This window comes from Crocodylus porosus, unplaced genomic scaffold (genome assembly GCF_001723895.1).
Source record: "Crocodylus porosus isolate Cpor-Errol unplaced genomic scaffold, CroPor_comp1, whole genome shotgun sequence".
NCBI lineage: Eukaryota > Metazoa > Chordata > Crocodylia > Crocodylidae > Crocodylus > Crocodylus porosus.
Genome location: NW_017728931.1, coordinates 104,026,914 through 104,049,297, shown reverse-complemented (window position 1 = coordinate 104,049,297; position 22,384 = coordinate 104,026,914). Strand labels below are relative to the sequence as shown.

General features: G+C 38.7%; 1 protein-coding gene across 1 annotated transcript in view; it reads left to right on the top strand.

Moving 5' to 3' along the window:
- The window catches only part of CADPS2 (calcium dependent secretion activator 2), a gene marked incomplete at its 5' end in the record, with an annotated part of 600,328 nt that overhangs the window by 511,798 nt on the left and 66,146 nt on the right, over nucleotides 1-22,384 (top strand). Inside the window, 3 exons of the mRNA XM_019543957.1 lie at nucleotides 11,327-11,430; nucleotides 12,989-12,997; nucleotides 14,745-14,901. Coding sequence (XP_019399502.1) covers nucleotides 11,327-11,430; nucleotides 12,989-12,997; nucleotides 14,745-14,901 — 270 coding nt within the window. The remainder of the gene's footprint in view (nucleotides 1-11,326; nucleotides 11,431-12,988; nucleotides 12,998-14,744; nucleotides 14,902-22,384) is intronic.

The window sequence follows — 22,384 nt, the reverse complement described above, 5'->3', positions numbered from 1 at the left end:
TGGACTCTCTCAAGCTTCTCCACATCCTTTTTGAATTGTGGAGCCCAAAACTGGACACAGTACTCCAGCTGTGGCCTCACCAAGGCCGAGTACAACGGGAGAATGACATCCTGGGATTTACTTGAGAAGCATCTGTGGATGCAAGCAAGCATTTTGCTTGCTTTACTAGCAAGCAAAGACTTTGAAAATTTAGAACATGTATAAACTGAATAGGGGATTAGTCTAAGCTGTTTGTGAAAGGTAATGATGATTCAGGAATACTTAAACTAATCTTGTAAAGATTTACTATAAAACGTTGATTCATATGAAAGTTATGAGTCATCAGCTCTCAAAATCTGCAAAATGTGCACTAATCCCTCTGGAGCACCTTTTCCCTGAAAGGATTTCAAAACAATTTTCAAAGAGTTAAGCCTTAGGTCAAGAAATCAAGAATAGATAGGAACTGAAGTGTTTTGTGAGTTGTCCAGGTCATACTTTTGGCCATAGCTAGAACTTGCCAAAGAAGTATATTTTATCGTTATATATTGTCACCTATCAATTATTATTGCAGCACAACTCTTAGCTTTGTTCCCTGACAAGTCATATTCCTTCCCATGGTGGTACAGTGAGTTCATGTCATAGAATCTTTTAGCTCCTACATGTAGGGACCTACTTAAATTGTGGTGGAAGTTTGCAGCACAGGGGTGCCTTTAATTGGACTCTGTGCATCCTGGCAACCCCCGCCCCTGCCACTGAGTAGCTAGGAGGCAAAAACTGGCATTAATTACCCTTCAGCCACTCAGTGGGGGAAGTGCACAGAAAAAAGAGCAAAATTAAATGTGCCACTGCACCATGAACTTCCACTGTGATTTAGGTAGGTCCATACCTATGTGACATACTGATACGTACTTCACAAAATGTATATAGCATAAAAGAAGAAAAATAATCTAAAATGTTATATTCTGTTGTGTAATATATCCTAGTCATGCCTTCTTCATGGAAAAAGTTATTTTGATCACTTAGCAGGCCTTATATAATTTACACTGAACACTTCTTGAAATAAAGGGTTTTATTTAAATAGTATTTGCACATACAGTGAAAATGGCCTTAATAAAAACAAGTAGAGTAGATAAACATCACTTTGAGCTAGGTGAACACAAGCAGCAAGTGGCAGTTGCAGAAGGTGTAACTGCCCTTTCAATAACTCAGACCCAGTGAGCCATAGATTCATGTGAATCTGTGTGTTAAATAACAAAGCATAGGAAGGGGAACTGGACAGAGGAGTCAAACTGGAGAACAGGGTGTCTTATTCCTTAAGCACCTGCCTGTAATGTGCAGAAAGTATTATTATAGAGTATTTCTGTTTAGGAAATCCTGCCTGGAAGACTTATGCAGCAAATAGTAAAACAGATTAGAATTTCTAGACATTCTCAATCGTGATTTTGCTAATTCAAGAAATATTGCACCTATGCTTTACCTCCTGTCAGGGGTACCTGTTAATCATAGGTAGATCTTTAAAATATATTAGGGGAAAAAGGAATCCTAGCAGTTGTGTAGGCCATTATGAGTTGGAGGTGGTAAATATTAATAATGAGGCAGAAAAGAAAGAAGCACTCGTAATCATTTTTATCTGTATCATCTATGAATTGAGGTGTTTCTTTTGGGATTTTGCAAGAATCTGGACTAGCCCAAAGGCTATTTCATATTTTCCTCAGTGATCTGGAAGTAAGTATAAAATCACTGATGATAAAATTTATGGGCACACAGATTAGCGGCATCATACATAAATGATAAAGACAGGACAGTCACAAAGATTGATCTAGACTGCTTGGTAACCTGGGTCTGTTTAAGGCAAAAAGTGTTTTGATGCAGTCTATAAACTGCAAGCTATATATCTGAGTAATAAGAAATACTAGTCATACCTACAGAGTAGAAAAGGTGCTCTGGAGGGGCCAGAGTAGACAAGCAACTCATCAGAACCTTCCATTATGATTGTTGTGGTAGAAAGGGTAATATATCATCCTAGACTGTATAAACAAGAGAGCAATGAGAAGGAGCAGTCAGGTTATTTTATTTCTGTATATAGAATTGGCAAGTCCAGTACTGAGATATTATATCCAGTTCTGATGTTACCAGTTTTTTTTTTTAAAGATGTTGAAAAATTAGAGAGTATGCAGAAAAACACCTGGAAAAGTATTTGAGGTTTAGAGAGAATTCCTTACAGTAACAGACTCAGAGAGATGCATCTATTTGGCTTCCCACAAAGATGACTGCAAGAAGCCTTGATTTCAGTGTATAAGTACTCCTGGCCTCAGGCCCCAGCCCCCAGTGTGTGGGTTGGAGGGTGGGGCATGAGAGGCCCCAAGCAGCCCCTTACAGCCTGCAGGGGAAACACCATGGTTTCTCTTTTAATGGAGGATCCATTTTTAAATTTTGTTCACATCCCTTTCATATATTCTTGTGACCCACAGGTTGACAAATGCTGCTTTAGATAAACAAAAGTTATGCTTATTCCCAACACAAGCTACTGGGCTCGGTGCAGGAATAGCCAGTTGAAAATTCTATGGTCTGTGCTACATAGGCAGTCAGATTAGATGATCTAATAGTTCTTCTAGCATCAAGCTTTGTTGGATCTATGAAGTAGTCACCTTATCATTTCAAGACCTTGAAATTAGTCAGTTTACTTGGCTCTGTTTGCAAAGTTTTCTTGATATAATATGTGACTCACTGATAATGCATACTTGAGATGCTATCCATTATTTCCAAAGCCTCTCTTACATTTGTATTTGGTCCGAAAGATGAGTTGAAAACAGATAATTGATGGCTTTGGCTGATTGTTTACTAAAAGATGTCAAGAAGCATACTTGCTGACTTACAGAAGCTAATCTCCTATAGCACCTTGTTAGTTTGAGCTGTGTAAATGCATCTTAACAATCATTACCAATGTGGGCAGCAGGACATAATGAATATAATGAAAACTGACAAAACAGAATTCCATTTCTTTATTTTAAAGTGGTTGTAATCACTCACGCAAAGAAAACAATATATTCTTCAGAGGCTCCAGAGAGTTTGAGGCTTTCAACTAAAATGCTGATTGTACAAGTGAGGGGCATGTACCCTCATTTTAGAAAAACCTTAGAATTAGTCTCATGAGGTAGCTGTAGATGTGCTGGGAGGCTGGTCCAACACGTAATTACAGCGCGTTGGAGCGGACTCAGTTAATTGAGTCTGCTGGAGCATGCTAATTAGAGTGCTCCAGCCAGCCTCCACATCTTGTGTGTCATCGTCCCCATACTTCAAAATGGTGGTGGGGGCACTTTAACTAAAGCTCATTGAATTAACTTTAGTTAAAGTGGCCCCACTGCCATTTTGATGCACAGGGATACTGATACATGAGCTGCTGCAGCACTTTAATTAGAGAGGCTCTTGGAACCACTCTAATTACAGCACCCCCCCACCTGAGCACTTGTAAAAACAGCCATTGTTTTTCCAATGCACTAGCTTAAGCATTGTGGCCTTTTGCTTATATACTCAAGCAAAATAAAGCATCTCCTCATATAAGCCAATAGACTTGGGATAAAGAGGATAGTTAGTTATTAGGGCAAAAACGATTGCTTAGTCTGGTAACAGTTACAAATTAAGGAAAATATTACTTTATATGAAGCCTAAACATGGCCCTATGATAACAGTGCTTAATTGCTTCATAAAAATGTATGAAAACAAATTAACCCTTATCATGAAAGGGGGAGCAGAGATGGGTGGTACTATCCTTATGTTACAGATGGGGAAACTGAGAAAGTAAAATGAGCTCTTATAACCTGGAATGTCTGCATTCACATCTGAAACTAGTTTTAAGTACTCATTATGTAGTTTAAAGTTACACCACTCCAGGGCAGGATTCTCTCTGATCTATGTTACACAGCTTATGTTAGACGAAGGTGTAACTACTCTAGGCTACATCTTAGTGTGAACACCCCACCCACCCGAACCCTCCCCTGGCCCGGACTGCCCTTCCCTCCACCATCTCCAGTACCCCAGATCCTTCCTAACTGCCCCCCCCTTCTGCTCCCTGCTTACTTGTGACTGTCTGTCCTGGGGGAGCAAGCAGGCAAGGCCAACCTGACAGCCCAGCTGCCACTGTCACTGCTGCTCTCTGAGCTGGGCTGGGCTGAGCTCAGCTCAGAGCACCAGCTTAATGGGGGAGGAGGAGCCAGGCAGGCAGGTTAACCCTTCCCTAACTGCTTCCTTTGGACAGCACAGTTAGCCACATGTAAGGGTGGGGGGGAGGAAGCCCAGTGCTGTTTTGTATTAATTTATTTTGTATTTATTTGTTTTTTGTCCTCCTTCATAGATATTGTTACCCCACTAGTAATGCTTAACTGTGTTCTCAGATAGTAGAAACAGTTCCTGCCAAAAAATTTTTTTGTCAATTCTAATTAGAAATAAGCACACAAGGCACTCTGTAAAGCTGAATCCAGTGACATTCAGTGGCACACTAGAAAAACCCCACAAATGGGAGGAAGACTAATGTATAAAATGTAAGGCTCTCAGTAGCAAACTTATTCCCACTAAAAAAATATGTGAACTGGATATATGGATAAGAAAGCCATTGTGAAAGATATAGTTTTGTCATAGTGCTTGGAAAAAAGCACACATTTCCAATTTAAAACTCTGCCAGTCCCTTGATGTCACTAAGAGGATGTACTTGTTGGAGAGGCAGGGTACCAATACAGTTGAGAGAGTTTGATGACCACTTCCAGGAATATGGCAATGTCCTGATAGAGTATTGAACAGAGCTGAAAGGGCCCTCACAGTTCTGCCCATTCAAAAAGCTGCCCTCACTCTAGGGCCCCTGGCAGACATTACACTTAAGACATGATTAACCAGTTAGTAACCTGGCTACACTTCAGTGCAATTAATGGTGTGACAAAACAAAGAATGAGCCCCAAAGTTATTATACGTATTAACTTTGGCTGGCTCCCATCATACCTTAAATTGCACATACGGCTAGGCAGCAGCCGATTGGGGCTCCCAGCCTCAGGAGTGCCTGGAAGTCCTTCACTCCAATGCACTCCTGAGGCTGGGAGCACAGATCAACTGACTGCTACTCCCAGGGCACACTAGAGTGCTTGGCTCTGCTGCACCCCTGAGCCTGGAAGTGGCAGCTGATCAGCGCTCCCAGCCTTGGGGGCACAGGGGAGTCCTTGACTCCAATGCACTCCTGAGGCTGGGAGCACAGATTAGCTGGCTGACTTGCTATTTGACAGAATCCCAGATTCCCCCAGCACTGGCAATATGGTGGATTTGGGATGTGATGCATGCATGTGTAACATGGCAGGAGGTGCGGTACTTGGGATTGCACATCAGATCCCATCATGCCTTTAATTAAACATTTGCTATGGGCCTAAGGCAGACGGTGAAAGAGGAGATGGGTATTCCATAAACATGTAGACAAAACAGAACAGCTATTCTTCCTGGTCTGGATAGAAAAAAAAAGTTATGATAGAACCCTTCATTTATGTATGGTTCTAAAAGGTTTAAACAAAGGTATAAGGAGGGAAAATGTTTAACTACCTATAAAAGAAATATATGAGTTATGGATAATGCCAAAGTATTGTACAGTGAATGATTCAGCAGGGTTTTGGCAAGTGCCCATGGACAAGCAGAGAGCATGTTTGTACACACATAATACCTCATTCGGAACATTGTTGTTTAGCTTGTATTCAGTACCTGAGGCACGAGACTAAAAAATAGAACATATTTTTGATGACATAGAGCATAACAGCATCTATGTAGATAGCATCTGGACATCAGGAAGAGCAGTAGAAGAGCATGACAGGAGGCTGTGGTGACTTCAGAGAGTCAGAAATGCTGGGCTACAGTTAAACAAAAAAGTAAATTCCGTGTAGCAGAAGTAACATGTCCAAGAGAGAAGTTAACAGAGTAAGGTATACAGAGAGAGCAGAGTAAGGTTTGAAGGTGTCATCAACATGACTGCTTGCACAGATAGGAAGAGGAATAATTGGTAAACTGGGTGACAAAATTTCTGCCTGATCTAGAACCAGAAACCTGAAAGTGCTGCTGGAAAAATAAACAACTTAAAGTGAACAGAGTCTTTCTACGTATCAGCTGCTCTGTGGTAATTGTCTATGTGCTTGCTTTTATTCATGGAAAATAAAGGATAAACAGCAATTGCTTTTGCTAAATCCATAGGGCTTAGCTACCATAGTTTAACTTTCATGTAGCGTAGCATAAGAGCAGACATAGAGATAAGTTGCCACAAAACAGCTGATGCTTGGTAAGGCCTTTCTCCCCTTCATATTCATTAAGTTGCTCATTTGTCCATGTAGGTAGCCCTGCTTTTTTGACTGACAGATTTGCCTATACTCCAGATAATTCTCTAAATCCCTCTATCAAGAGTGACAGTAGAAAAAACCAGCAGTTTTCTTTGGATGAAAAGCTGAATGATGGAAGCAGTAAATTCTGAATGAAAAAAAAGATGTGGCAAAAAAAAATCAGATTAGGCCCCCAACACTATATTTCTTCAAGACTGTGCCCAAATTGGAGAGAGTCACTGGGTCCAAAAGTAAAAGAGAGCATATGGGTCACACTTCTTGCTCATTTTCAGGGTATTCATGCAAGGAACATTCAGATATACAGTTCATTCCTTCAGAAAAAAAAAGCATTGAGCATTGCAAACCTGCTTGGATCTCATGCTTTTCAACAATTTCTGGCTGTTTTACCAGATTTCATGGGCACTATGCAATTGCATCCAAAGTAATAAATGGAGAAGAAAATGAGCCTCCTTGGCTAGGAACAGACATTCAAAAAGCCTAACCCTGAATTCATTGGTGATGCATAGGGGGTGCACATGCATGCGGGCGCTCACCAGTTACCACCCCCGCTGACACCATCAGTGGCATCTGCGGGTAGTCCATGATCGCCACTGGCCACTGCTGATGCTGCCGGTGGAATCTGTGGGTGGTTGCTGACCACTGGTCAGTGCTTGCCACCACCACCCCCCCCCCCCACTGCCAACAGCACCGTGGCTACCTGTGGGAGCTCACCATGCCCCGCGAGCCTCCGTGGGCATGTGGCGTTCATGCCTGAATTGATTCAATCTTTGCAGGTTAGTGTAACCTGGTTAGGCTAAACCGGTTTGTAACTGCACAGACATCCCCTCTGGACTGAAGAAATGCGGTCACATGCCTGCAGTGGCTCAGGCTAGAAGCCGGGGGATGCTAGAGCAGCCCTCCCTTCCCTTCCATAGTGTTGAGCAGAGGCGGGGCATGGCCAGGCCCTGCCAGAACACTCCGATTAGGGAGGTCTGCCTGCACTGTCCCAGCTTTCTCCCCACTTGCTGCTCAAGGGGCAAAAGTGTTGCTAGACCCCAGACCCAGGCTAGCACTTCAGGGTAAAGCAGGGGTGTGCAGTGCATGCATCTGTTGATGGGACTGAGCTCTTCGATCTTCCTCTCCCTGCTTCTTCATATTGTCTGCAGCAGACTGACAGGCAAGCAAGCCAGCAGGATTTATCAGTGTTTATCAGCCCATCAACAAAACAAAAGCCTCTCTCATTAGTTTAAGCTCTTCTTGAACAGTTTTTTCCAAGGAAGGAATAGACAAACATTACCAACTGACTTGTGGTAATGTCCAAGTTCCAGAACCCTTAAGCAGACACTGTTCTATCGGCCTGTCCTGGTGAAATTTTAGATGCACACACAGACACGTCTCAGCATTAGCTAGCATACCACATGCCTAGGGTCCATGGTGCTGGGGTCTGTGCTGTGGGAGATGGGAAGGAGAGAGGAAGGGAATCCCTGCTTGAGCAGTGAGGGGTGAGGGAGCATGGAGAAGCCCAAGCAAGTGCCTGTACCTGCAGTCTCTGCCAGAGCTCCAGCTAGGGAGCAGAGGGGTGGGGCCCGCCCCTGCTGGGCTGGAGCAGAGAGCCCCACCCAGGGCTGCAAAGTATCTGAGATCCTGAGGGGCTCTCGTTTAACTTAAACCAGGAAGGGGTTGGGGCAGACATTGCATAAACCGGTTTGACCCAAATCAGTTAAATCTGATACTTCATTCAACCAGGTTTATCTTAAACCAGTTTCAGCCATTTTGAAACTGGCTTATGTGCACTGAACTTAAATTCTGTTACAGGTTTAGACCAGTTTCTGATCACTTGAAATGGTTTATGCATAATGTCTTTCCCTTGCCATTATCAATAAGGTTAATATAGTACAAGAGAAATTGAAAAGCTGATTATTAAATATGTTCCTGGTAATATTTTCAGTTATAAACTGTTACCACATGGTACAGTCCAAAAGATGACTGCTGCAGAAGGGATAAGAATTCCAAGAACAATTAACTGCAGTCTTCTGTTGCAGTGCATCAGGAGCTGCCAAAGATTAGTGGTCTCACTTTATCAGCTCCTGATGCACTGCAGCTTCAAGAATGCACTTTTACGAAATTACCAGGCCAACTGATGTGTATGGATTATGCAAGACTTGTTTAAAGAGTTGTTGATTAAAAATGAAACTGCTCTGCTTATTTTATTACCCTCAATTTAAATAATATTTCAATTTTATTTAATAAAAATCCCAATATATTTTCCTTCAGGCTCTAAATTCTGTTCAGGCAATGGCTGCACTGGACCTGCCAAGTCCTGACCACATTGGCTTCCAGCACCCCATGCAATGTTGCACTTTGTTGGGTAGCAAACTAAAACACTTTGAGGTGTTTTACCTTGCTATGTTCCAAAGTCATTTAAAGTGGAATACGTTGCCAACCATGCAAACAGCAGCACCATTAAAGCAAAATATGCTGCCAAACATGCAAACAGCTACACCATTAATGCAGTGCAAAAGGGCGTTTAAGCTGCTTTAAGGCAATTTTGCGGTGTGTACAAAGGCCCATAAACACTAGTCCCCATTGTCCACAATCCAGGGGACTAGTAGGAAACGATATCAGAATAACAGCAGATTATACTTAACTGGGTGCGTCTATATGTGCGATTAACATGGAGCAATACATTCTGGCAGTTTGGAGTAGAGTCAGCAGCTCCCAGGTGCAGCATATACACATGCACCTGAGACTACAGCAGTTAGAACAGAAACAGAGCAGCCCAGGATGGCAGCAGGCTTAGGGGATCAGCCCCGGGCTGTTGGTGGCTGCATTGGGTGGTGGAGGGACTGGCTGGGTCACCTTCAGAAGCCCCAGCACTATGTGTGATGCTTTACTAGGGAGTTAATTAGTCAACTCCTTAGTAAAGCACACATGGCTGCACCCACAGTGCTAAATTATAGAACAGCCTGCTTGAACATTGGTAGTAAGTTTAGTTTTTAAGTAGGTTATAAATATTTATATTTGTGTTCTAACTTTTGATTCAAAAGAGAAAGTGTGGTATTTATATACTGAGCTTTCCAAAGAGCCTAGGCATGGTGCTAGTGAGCTGAACCAGATGCAGCAAAAATATACCTCTTGCAAATATCTTAATCAGCGCCACAGATTCCCAAATCACAAGACTTCCGGATTGAGTCTTTCCCAGTTTCCTGCTGAAGCTGTTCCCCTTTGCATGAATTATTAAATAACCCATTAGAGCAGGGGCTTCAGCCCTAGTCTTCCACATTCTAAGCAAGTGGCCCAAGTCCTGAGCAATAGTTAGTCATTTTCTGTGCCCAGGTGTTATTTATAAGAATTGGAACAGCTGCAGCAGAAAAGGGAGAGAAACCCCATTCAGAATAGCTAATAGTTGTATGGCAGGGGGACATATCCTGAGGATGTAGGAGAGATGGATTAAAGCCACCGGTCTTAGGCAGAGCAGGAACCTGAGCCCCAATCTGATTCATCCCAGGTGAGTGACCTAAGCACTAGATTCTTTGATATGCTGGGGTAGGTGATCGTTTCTTTCTGTGGTTATGACTAAAAATCCCATCTTTGTAGAAACTGACATGTTTTTGTAGAAAGTTTTTATTTCAACAAACCAGTATTAACTATCAAAAAATCTTTCATTGCAAAATTCCTGACCCGCTCCAGCATATAATTCCATTTTGGATCTTCGTTGTTCTTATTTGAGGCATTAAAATATTGTCTCTAATAGATTCTTGGTCAGGTTAAAAAACTTCTGTGCTTGAATCCAAGGAGACTTCTGCACTGGGAATGTGGTGTATCTGGCATCTACTAGTTTAATCATATACATACATAAGTAAAGAAAAAAATAATAGGTTGAATTTTCTGACTCTGACACATTCCGTTTTTTATCATTTCATTTCCTTGTATTTGGTTTATAATGTAGGACCTAGTTTCCATCCCCATGCCTTTAGATTACTATCCCCGGCACAGGGTCTTTAACTGGGTGAGCTCCTCTATCTGACACTCATACAGTCACATATAAGAACATTTTTTTTTCCATTCCAAGAAGTAATGATATAGTCTCACCAATATATTTATCTTTATGGTATTATTTTTTTCTCATATTAATTTGTTAGTTCCCCCCTCCCTTACTGAGATGTAGTTCTATAGATATTATATTTCATCTAAATTAATTGCCTTTTAAAAGGTTTAGTTACATTTATTCCAACTTTATGCTCTTTGCTGTCTTGTCAAAATTACATTTTATGAAGTGAAATATTCTAGTTTCATTTATATCTTTTTCATTTATGACTGTGTTTTCAATGCATGGTTTCTGTTAGGTACCCTGGAGTCTAATTATAACATCTTTATTTTGATAGTGCTACTTTTCACTATCATGTTGAAAAGGACCTTCATCTTCAAAGAATGTCCTGTTATTGAAAGCTGGGATTGGGGATGGAAGAATCAATTAATTGTATGATGTCATTGTTGTTTCTTGTACTTTCTGAATTTTATGTCGACCTAAAATTTAGGCTCTTATTCAGATAAAACATGCCTGGAATTTTAACTGCTGCAAAAAGCATGAATCTTGCTAATGACAGTAATGACTCATCTGGTGAGAATGGCATTGTATTGACAATACAATAAGAAAAAGGGTCTGTAGTGTCTGCTGCTTTGTATACCTGACCTTGAAAAGAATTAGAACTTGCTTGTTGCAGAAGTTGAGCATCTAATGTGTTGATGCACCTGTTAGTTCTCATGTATTAAATCAGGTAGTATTCACAGTAGCCAGTGATTCCTTTGTGGATAAAATATTTTCTGTAATCTGTAATACAACTGCAATTCATTTCTGTTAAAAAAGCCCCCTAAAATGTTGAATCACCTCCATATTTGAAAATTACCTACTACTGCATTATTCACTCCCTGCCAACATACAGTGGGCTGGGTTTTGTTGTTTTGCCTTATTTCTACTTAAAATATTTGTTTTGTTTTTTTGCATTGTTTAGAGACCATGAACCAAGCAATACCTGCTAGAAAGCTGGAAGAGGTTCTTCACCTTGCAGAACTCTGCATCGAAGTATTGCAGCAAAATGAAGAGCATCATTCAGAGGTGAGGCTAGAGCTGTATTCGCTTTAGATAATGGTTCATACCTACATTGTTTCCCTATGATGTGAAGCAATTCTGTCAAGAAATATCCTAGCTTTAGTTTCTTGACATATGTTCAAGGCAGTTCACATTTACAGAGCAATAAGAATTTTGAAGCTTATGGAAAGTGAAGTGAAATAAATCTCTACTTGAATTCCCTTGAATAAGCTAAGGATTTAGAAATTAGAATTAAAGAGCATAAAATGGAGAGGGGGTATTTGTGCCAGAGGTGATGAAATGGTTTGGAAAACATTCATAGCCTTATACCGTTGTTCCTTCCAATTTCTCACCCCTTGATCAAACTGGAAAAGAAATACAACTTTGAACCTTATATTTTATTGTGCCTTGTACCTGCTGATTTTAACTTTAAAAATAATGACCAGTAAAATTCGCATTATTTCTACACTTCTTTTGACTGCCTGAAGAATGGTGCCTATATAAGTTGTCCTTTTTAAAATGTCATTTTAACACAGAAGAGGTAAAATAGAGCAATTTCATATTTTTTATTTACTCACAAGACGTTTGTTCCCTGGTATGTAAACTACAATAGACTTTACAATAATAGCACCTTTTATATAAATGTATTACAAAAAATAAACAATATCATATACACAGAAAAGCATCATATTACTATTTAATATAAAGGTCTAGTTTTGTAAGATGCAGGAAATTACTTTAAAAGACATTCTTAAAGAAATCCAAAAATAATTGGGGGGGCAGAAATTATGCAGAGATAAATCAAGATTTAGTGTGTGTGTATGCGTGTGTATAGTTATAAATATGATCATTCAAAACATCTGTTTTTAGCTCACACGGTGAAATCTAGTTTTTTAGCTTACATCTGTCATGTGTGAACTTGTTATGGTTATTTTATTTTATACTGAAAAACAGCTGCTTCAATAATTTGAAATAAATTCCCAGGAGATTTTATTCCACACTAGTATTGCCACTATGTTACACTGTAAATGATTTCTTAATAAAAATATATATGCTTTTTTCCTTGTCTTTTGAGAATGTGCATTGATGTAAGAACATTTGTCATTTAAAAACAAAGGTATCTGATAAAATACCAATATACAAGTAAAGCCCATCATTTAAGTATTACTTAAATATAGTTTTATATGTAACATTTTAAAGACATGTATGTCTTTTATCTGTCCATGTGAAATTAGTTCAGAAGCCTCAATCAGGTTAAAGGGGTTTTTTTGGTTGGTTGGTTGGTTTCTTGCATAGTTTTCCCCTTGTTTTCAGCATGAAATCTAGTCTACTGATACTCATGAAATAATCAAACATACAACATTAAAATGTAGGTGAAAAAAAGAGCAGAATAGTATATAATGTGCAGCCCTACTCCTGAGTGTAAATCCAAGAGTCAAAACATTGAAGAAATGATTGATGTATGATGATACAGTGAAGAGAAATGATTAGTAGCCTCTCAAAGAGGTGATTTTAAGAGGGTTTTTTTAATACTTCAACTTTCCTTTTGTTCCTCAACACTTCCAAAATTTCTGGATTCCCACAGGCCAGAGAGGTATGTGATTAATTACAAACAAGGCACCACTGTTTTCTCTTTGTTTGTTTTTTGTTTTGTTGTCTTTGTTTGAGGTGGGCGTTACCATTTGTACCATGGAGCTGTTACTGTCTTGAACATGTGGTGTAAATTGTTCTTATTGTTTCTGGTTTTATTTTGCCACATTGGTACTTCCTATGAGTATTTAAGAACTTCATTTTTTCTTTAATCAGGTCAGATGTTTTTGTTCTTTTAGGATGTCTGAGACTAATCAGTAAATAAATGTAACTTGTTGCCATATAATGCATTTTGATGAAACAACATCTTAGCTATTGTATCTTTTCACCATTCTTCTCACTTGCTCACTAATTTCTGACAGATAATTCTTGGGAGTTCAAGAAAATTTGTCATTTGCAAATGGATATTAAATGGAGGAAGACAGTAGTCTGGATCTTTCGGGTTTTGGCTATCTCTTGTGAAAATAATTTTGTTTACTTCAAAAGGGCAACTGCCAGTGCCTACCAGTGCTTGATTTTTAACTGTCATGCTCTTTGCTTCTATTTGCAGTAGGTCATTGATTTTAACTGGACTTGGGAGAGCTCAGCACCTTTGTTGGTACCTCAAAAACAGAGGTGTTCAGAATTAGGAGGCCGCTTCTGAAAATGTCAATCTACTTTAAATCTTATTTAGGTGACTTTTTTAGCATCAGATGATTTCCAGGACACTGAATAAAATACTCTCGGCAGTTAGATTGATTTTCATATGAATTCTAAACTCTGAGTTTAGAACTCTGAAAAATTATCTGCTTTCATCTTTAGCACCAGTACGTTCCTTCATATTTCTCACCCTGATATAACAGCCAACTACAATATGTATCATTCTTTTCCTCCTCCAAGTACAGAAATGTAAACACAGGTAAAAGGACAGGATGTGGGTGTGAAGAAGCTTCAAACTTTGCCTGAACGCAGAACTTTTCTACAGATTTCCTGACTGTTCTTCTGAAGTAAAACCAGCTAAAGCACAGAGATTATATTCATGAAAGATGCACAGTGCAAAATGCCGTTTCATTAATATAAAATTATATTGTAAATTAGGGATTACTGAATCTCCAAAAACATAGCCATAAAATACATTAAAGACAAATTGTATTAATTCATGATGTCTCTTCAGAACAAACTAAGAGTTAAAAACGAGGATTCTACAATCAGAAATACAGATTGCAGGGGTTATTAATTTTATCTAGTATTTGAAATGTAAAACAATCTATTATGATAAATAAGTGAGGACAAAAAGTGTTTCTGTATTTCTTGGTGCAGAGAGTATTTGGGAAATACAAGGGTAATTTGTATTGCATTAGCATTTAATTTACCTAAAATAAGAGTAATTGTCCAAAGAATGCTTCAGGGTTTCAGTTGGTGGGGGTTTTGTTTGTTTGTTTGTTTTCTTCCCCTTTCTGCCTGGCAAAAACAGTTACCTTCAGTGGAATTATATTCATTTTTTTTAAATGATTTACTATACTCATTTTTCAGAGACCTACTTGCTGCTTTTTCTTTTTTTTGCATTTGTGACAGTGATTTTTATCTTTCAGAGTTATACATTCAGATTATTTCTGATACTTCTCAAAATGCATTTATATTTGTTACACATGCAATGCACATCAACTCTGTATAATAAAAGATATGACTATATGACATCCACAGTTCACCCTTGCACCATAGTACTAATTTATTTGGGGATTACATTTACTAATTTTTTTTTCATTTTATAGGCATTTGCTTGGTGGCCAGACCTATTGGCTGAGCATGCAGAGAAATTTTTGTCCCTTTTCTCTGTTGATATGGATTCGGTACTGGAGGCACAGCCACAAGATTCCTGGGACAGTTTTCCACTTTTTCAGTTGCTAAATAACTTCTTAAGAAATGACAGTAAGGTCCAGAAGTTTCTTTCCTTGTTTTATAGAAATATTTTTTTTTAAAAATTCTAAGTTCTATCATTTACAGAACAAAGCAGAAATAAAATGTCGTCTTTACTCAGCCTGTTTCTGTGCTGAGTTCCTCTGGAATGAAGCTGTTGCTCATCTTTCTGCCACTCAGGTCTTTCCTATAGCTAAACCCTTCCGGATAGTATTGCCCCAGCTGTTCAACTCTAAACTCATCAAAATAAATATTTGATATTTTGTTATTACTATATTATATTTAAATAGGTCTGTCTGTATTTACACTCATGCTAAGCATTTATTTAAGTAACTGCTTTAATGATGACTATATTTATAATGGCAATGAAGACTCAGCATTAACTGGAGTAAAGCATATAGGCAAAATAAATGTCTTGTTTTTTTTTTTAAATTGTACTGTACAGTAATTTGGACTTCATGAGTACAAGACAGTGTTTTAACTTTCTTTGGCTCTGGCCAATTTTAAAATGTCTAGCATACAGCACTTACACTTTATTATTCTTTTTTGTTAGTGATTTTACTCAAGAAATATCAGTGAAACTCATGAACGTTAGTCGAGTTAAATTTAAAAGCATTTAAAAGCTGCACTATAATGTGCAGGCAGATTTTTAAGAGCATTTTAAGGCAATATACATGGAGTTTACTATACATGGATTTACTATATTTACTGCTTATTCTTGATAAGAGAAAAATAGAATGATCTATTGTTCTTCACGTTTTTTTCAAAAAACAAATGCTGCTGTGTTTTATGTCTCAATTAATTCCAAGCTTTTCCATTTTTATTACAAAATATTTATATGCACTGAAAACCAAATTTTTTATTCTTTTCTTCAAAACCATTCCAAAAATGATCTTTGCTAGTTTCAGTTGTTGTTAAGTATAGAAAACAGCATGACCTGAGGGACTGGAACTAAGATACAGTGACTTTGACTCCAAGATCAGAGGTGCTGTAACTTATATTGCTTATAATTGAATTTCATCAGGTAGTGAGTGCTTGTGCTAAATCAGGAGTTACACATCACTTAATGCAGTTCCTACTGAAGAAGTATCCACATCACAAGAAGCAGTAAGTAGCAACAGTGTAGTTTACTACCGCCTTCAAAGGCAAATTGCTCTGCAGGCAAAGGCTGGATAAACATGAATATTGAACTGTGCTCTCAGCCATAGAACTAGTCATCCTAGCCCAGGTTGAGAAGCATTGGTAATATAGTCATATAGGAACCTGTATTCCTCTGTTGTTTTATGTTCTGTTAGTGGCCCTTATTATCACAATCTCTTACTATGAGCACTTAATTGTGTTTTCATTAATTGGTACAGTGCAAAGCCACACTCTCGATGTATAATTGTCTTGTTTACATAGTTTTCTAAGTGAGAGAAGGTGCATGGGTTTTATTGCTATTGTCTTATTTTTGTTTGTGTTCTGTGAATGGTGCTGGAAATTGCTCCTTTGGAGCTCCCTAGTAAAAGTGCATTTTAGACAACACAAACTTCCTACATGTGCCACACCTATATGCTTAACTGTTAGCTTTTATGAGATGCTTGAAAGGGTGTAAAAAAGTTCTTTGTGTCCATTCCATCCTTGGTGTCTGAGCTGAAATTGCCAATGAGAATGATAATTGCAATGTTGGCATTTGTATTGTGGAATATTAAGGTTTGGTCAGGGGTGGGAACAGGCTTTTTTGTTCTGTTTTGTTTTGTTTTTAATTTAACCAGTGGCAACTATTAATTTGATATTAGGCAATACTCAAGACCCTTAGATCTAGAGAACGGAACTGTATTGCAGCAATAAGGGTGTTGATCTTCAGGGTTAGGGACACAAGTTGCACATAAACCAGTATAAGTGATCAGAAACTGGTTTCGATCTGTAACACAACAGAAGTTCAATGCACATAAACCATTATGAAATGGCTGAAACCAGTTTAAGATAAACCTGGATGGATGTAGTATCAGACTTAACTGATTTAGGTTAAATCAGTTTATTGAACTTCTGTCCCAGATCCCCTCCAGATTCAAGTTAACTCACAGTTCCCCAACATCCCAGGATGCTTTGCGCCTCTACCACAACCCTCCCTCCCCCCGTATCCCCCCAGAGTGGACAAATGAGCTTTGGCCCAAGGTGTCTGCTCCAGCTGAGCAGGTAGGCGTGCTGTAGCATCCCTCAGCTTCTGGCCTGAGCTACTGCAGGCATGTGACTGCATTTCCAGAATCAAAAGTGAATGTCTAGTCACTTGTTTATCAGTTCAGTCTATGCAGCTTAGACTGACCTGTAAAGATTGAATCAATTCAGCCTTGGGCTTTTTGACTGTCTGTACTTAGTTCGGAAGATTTTATGACACCACCATTTTAACTACCCCTTTTATTTCACAGTCTGGGCTTCTTTGTCTATTGATTTCCAAACTCACACAGGCAATACAAACATACTTGCTCCATACTTAGGTAAGAATATACTGTTAGTAAGCTACTGCTTTCTTTTTCTTCTTTGAAGAGATTAAATGGATAATTACTCTAAATGATTACTAAGGAAACAGTCTCAGGAAAGGCATTTTATTAAAACGGGGAAATGTGTTTTCGTAATGAAGCAATTATCAGCAGGGTTGTAAAATGTTACCAAAAGAGAAAGAAGCAATGACTATAAAAAGTAAATGTCACACCTGTATACTATTTCCATAATTCGCCTAATCGCAATACATATAGAAAGTGACCATTTCTGACAGGTGAAACCCATCTGGAAAATTGTACAGATCAGGTTTTTTTCAACACTGTTGAAAAGCAATCCTTGAAACTAGTCACCTTTTAATCGGTGAATATGCTAGCAAGTGGCAAATGACCATTCTATCAAGAACCAATTCCCAAGTGAAACATACCACAGTGCTTATTCTTTAATTAACAGCCCTTTCACATAGCTAGTACATTAAAGCCATCAGAAAGAACACCTCATGCTTATACAATCGATGTAACAGAGTCTTCCTAAATGGAATAAATGTTCTGGCTTTATACTAAGTGAAAACCTGTTCTCAAAGACTTTTACCTTTATAAAGATAGGCTCATAAAAATCTAAAAAGGAAAAAACAGGAATGTGGTCTCATGAGGATAAAAAGGCTAGTGTTAATAATTAACAAGGAGAGTGAAGTGGAGTCAAATTAGCCATAATAGAGCCCAGAGTGACTGGCAAAGTCACCTCTCATTATCAAAAAACTCATTAGGAAATGAAGAGGTGGAAATCCCACTGGGTTATTCTCACACTGAGGCTATATCAGAGATTACTTTTCAGATTTCTTTCAAATGAAGAACTGTTAGGTCACCATATTGCATATTAGGTTAATCTTCAACCTTTGAAATTTGGAGGACTGACACCTGCGTGTTATTCTATCTCAAGAGCTTTAAATGAGCTCTAAATCTGAGATGCAGGAATCAGTTTTCATATAAACCTGACATGAGTGAACTGCCAACAATATAGAAATAATCTAACTAATATTGAATGCATTTAAGTAAATCTTTATGTGAGATTATTTTCATAAATATCTCAAAAATTTAGTGCTAGGAAGAATGCAGAATAATGAGAGTGTGTAATTTTTATCAGTGTGTTTTGTTTTATTCTAAAACCATTAGACATTTTTGAGTTTCTTTTATAGAATACAAGGCATTATACTAGATTAAAGCAAAATGCATCCAAGCACAGCTTCCATTAACTCAGCAGTAAGCAGGAAAGAAAAGATTGACCTGTATGGTACACAGTTTTCCATTGTATTAAAGAAGGCCAAATTGCATTTTCCCTTAATGTTTTGCATGTGAACAATAGGTAGCAGATTATATTTTTGGACTAACTCTTGTTCTAGATAAGCAGGATTCAATCTTCCGTGGCATTCAGTAAAGCACAGGGCACAGCTGACAAGGAGGGCTGTAAAGGAACAATTTGCAAGTCCCCGGTCCTAGAACCAAACGTGTGCCAGTGTCTGTTACTTTAGAGCAGCTTCAAGTCAGCTCCAAACTACTTTGGCTGGTTTATGGCCCAACATTTGAGCTATGGATAACTAAAGCACAATGACACTCTGAAGTGTCCTCAGTCATGCATGCCAGGAAGCTGAACAAAAGTGGTCTAGTAGCCAAGTATATTAACTTTCACATCACCCAGAGATATTTTTCTCCTGCGGGAATCTCTTTTTGGTCAACTTTTCTGCCTCTTTACACTGCCAACTGAAGACCTGCCCCCCCCCCCTGTTTACTGTTGCTGTTTTAGCAGCAGGCTTCTTTTGCAGCTCTTGCTTTTGGGGCGGTCATTTTACACCGGTCTATCTGGTTTCATATTTTCATTTAAAGCCTATATTTTCTGTTGGCTGCACATAGCACAACTTGTCCCACACTCTGTCATGATTTTTTTTACTTCACTAAATTATTTTAGGGATATCATTCATATGAAGTAAAATATCTAAAATAAAGTTGCAATATATTGGTATGTACAGGTCTTCAGTATAGTTGAGTGATTTATTGTTATAAAGGTACAAGAGAAGACTTAGTATAAAAAGATAATACAATCTTCTGAGAAGACAGATAGTATAACAGTATCTAGCAAACTGGATTGGAAATGGATCAAGAAAGATCAATTTCCATATAATTAACCTTGCATAGTATGTCTTCTGGAGATACCACAGAATTGGCTTTCATTCTGCATATGTTGAAGTAAAATGGAAAAGATACCTGAGCAGAGCAAAGTTATTATGCATCGTAACATTTTGATAATTCTGATCAAAATGCTTTTATATTATTATTATTTTTGCCTTTCTTAGTATTATGTAGATCTACTAGTATTACATTTAAAATGGCTAATGCATGTGAAAATTCAATAGAAAAGATGGAGCATGAAGCAAAACCTGTGGTAGCTTTCTTTATCATATTTACTTGCATACCACATGCCATTTTTGCCTCAGTAGTGACAGTCAGGTACCTTGTGGTCAAGATGCCCTGCAGTCAGGATTCAGTTAAAACTAAAGAAAAAAATCTTCATGTTCCCTTCTAAAAACAGGATGCTTTTCTTATTTGGGGACATGATATATGAGAAGATATGGTAATTTTTGCAGCATTTTATCTTTGCAGCAAAAAATTGTGAGGTTAGTCCTCAGTTCATGAGTAATTGCTTTCTGTATTTTTAAACTTGAGCTAAAACAGTACTTACAAAAAAGAAGAGAGTTGAAAAAATGACCTTGCATAGTTGGAAGAATGTATTTTATCTTTTTTAAGACCACAAAGAAGCAAAAGATAGAAGAAGGTTGACATTTTGTATGGATAGGTGCATATTTCACAGATGTCTTTCAGAGGTCTGATAAATTAAACAAAATGGAAAGATTTGCAAAATGTGCCTTTCATGTCTGTAGTTGAGTTTGTAACACAATGTCTTAATTAACTACTAGTTTCTGTTGGTTCTACATAAAGAATCACAGGGTTGGAAGGGACCTCAGGTCATCTAGTCCAATGTCGTGAGCAGATGCATGATTCACTTAGCCAAAACCTATCTGAGATAGGTGCTTATAAAGTCTCTTCTTTAAAATCCAGTGTAGGAGAGTCCACAGCAATCCTAGGTAGCTTGTTCTTTTGCCCTGCTATTATTACAATTAGTAATTCTTTTCCTGAGATTTGATATAAATCTACTTTGCTTTAGTTTAATAGTGTCTTATGTCCTGCATGCTCTGGCAAAGGAGAAAAATGTTTCTCCATCTTCATTTATAGTACCCTGTGTCCTTTTTTTCTTTGTATGATTCCACATAAAGTGTCATTTGAATAATTTTTCCTGTTTAAGCCCAGATTTAGCACATTTTTTATAAGTATCTCCCTCTTTCTGCTTATTCCAGTCATACTGTCAGAGCATGCTTGAATCTTCATTGTTATCATGTGCATGGTTACCTGTCATTGTCCCACATATACATTATCAGGATCACACTGGGGATTTCACTGCACTCCATATCTCTACATTTGAAGTTTTTAGAGTACCTGAGGATCTGAGCAGATGTTGGCTTAGCTTTAGTTTGTCACGTCCATCTTATTTTTCCATCCACATGAATAATGAGTCATATTAGAGAGAAGAGTTGCTATAGGATGCAGTTTATTTTCTGCTGCTACTTATACAGGTGATCCACATTTTGAGTTTAGTGCATTAAGAAATCCTTGAATGAATCCCTCTTAATATAGAATGATGTGAGGGATAGCTTCTGCTACCAAAGGTTGCCTGCCTCAGACTGAAGTAAATGTTGGGGCATGGACATTTGTAAAATTGAAATAACTTATGTCTTATCTTTCAGTGACTTTCCTTACCCAGGACCCTCTCTGCTCTGATGTTTCATTTACTTCCAGCTGCATCGCTCTTCTTTCTGGCATCACTCACTGTACAGTTGCTTGGCATTACTGCTGCACTGCTTTGTGACACAGGCACTTTCCCAGATTAGTAGAAACTAGGAATGTTATAAGGTTAATTCAGATGGCCTCTAGGAAAGCAAGTACTCTCCATAAAGTGTTGCTCAGTAAAAACATTTGTAAAGCTGCTCTGACTAAACCTTAGTACACCAATTGACAGTGTGACAGCAGCTAACTTAGAAAAGGCAATGTGTTGAGGGCTTACCTCTTGAAATGTCTTGCTATCATGGCTGCTGTTGGTTAAAGGAATCATTTGGATAAAAATCTGCCTCACGTAGTGGAATGTTCTTGCTACACAATCTGGTAGGATGGAGAAAGCTCAAACTCCAGTATCTCAGGCTTCTTCTTTTCTCAAAAAAAGTTATTGATAATGTGAATTCCACTCAGTCACACAGACCATTGTACATTGGCAAAAGGACATCTGTATGAAAAAAGGTGTACATGTACATAGAAAAGTCTATTGATGCAAATATGCTTTCACTACACTCTTTAAAGCTCTTTAAAGCTCTCTGCTTGAGGAAACCATGATCTGGGACAGAGAGAACTAGGAACTCCTGGCTGCCCAGCTGCATGTGCCCCACACCATGAAGCAGTGCTTGCAGCTAGGGAGCAAGGAGCTCCCAGCTCCCTAGGTGCTGCTTTCATGAGTGAACTGGGAACTTGAAAGAAAACAGATGTGCAGTTAGGGCTTCTAACATGCCCACTTTTAAAGGCCCAGAGCACAGTGATCATGAGATTAGGGAGATGCTTGTTGATGTTGGGCTCATGGCACCCCCACATCTACCTTTGGGGATCAGGTAGGGTTGCTAGGTCCAGGACCCAATTCTGCCGCCAGCCCAGTACCACTGATTGGGTAGGTTATTGTTGTGTCCTGGACCCTAGAGCTGCTCCATGCTCAACTGAGCATTGGGAGCTGTCATGGGTCAGTCTCTACTTGAAGAGAAAAAGGTGGGCACATTCAGGCATAGATTTCATAGACATTAGGGCTGGAAGGGACCTCGGGAGATCATCGAGTCCAGCCCCCTGCCCAAAGGGCAGGAAGTCAGCTGGAG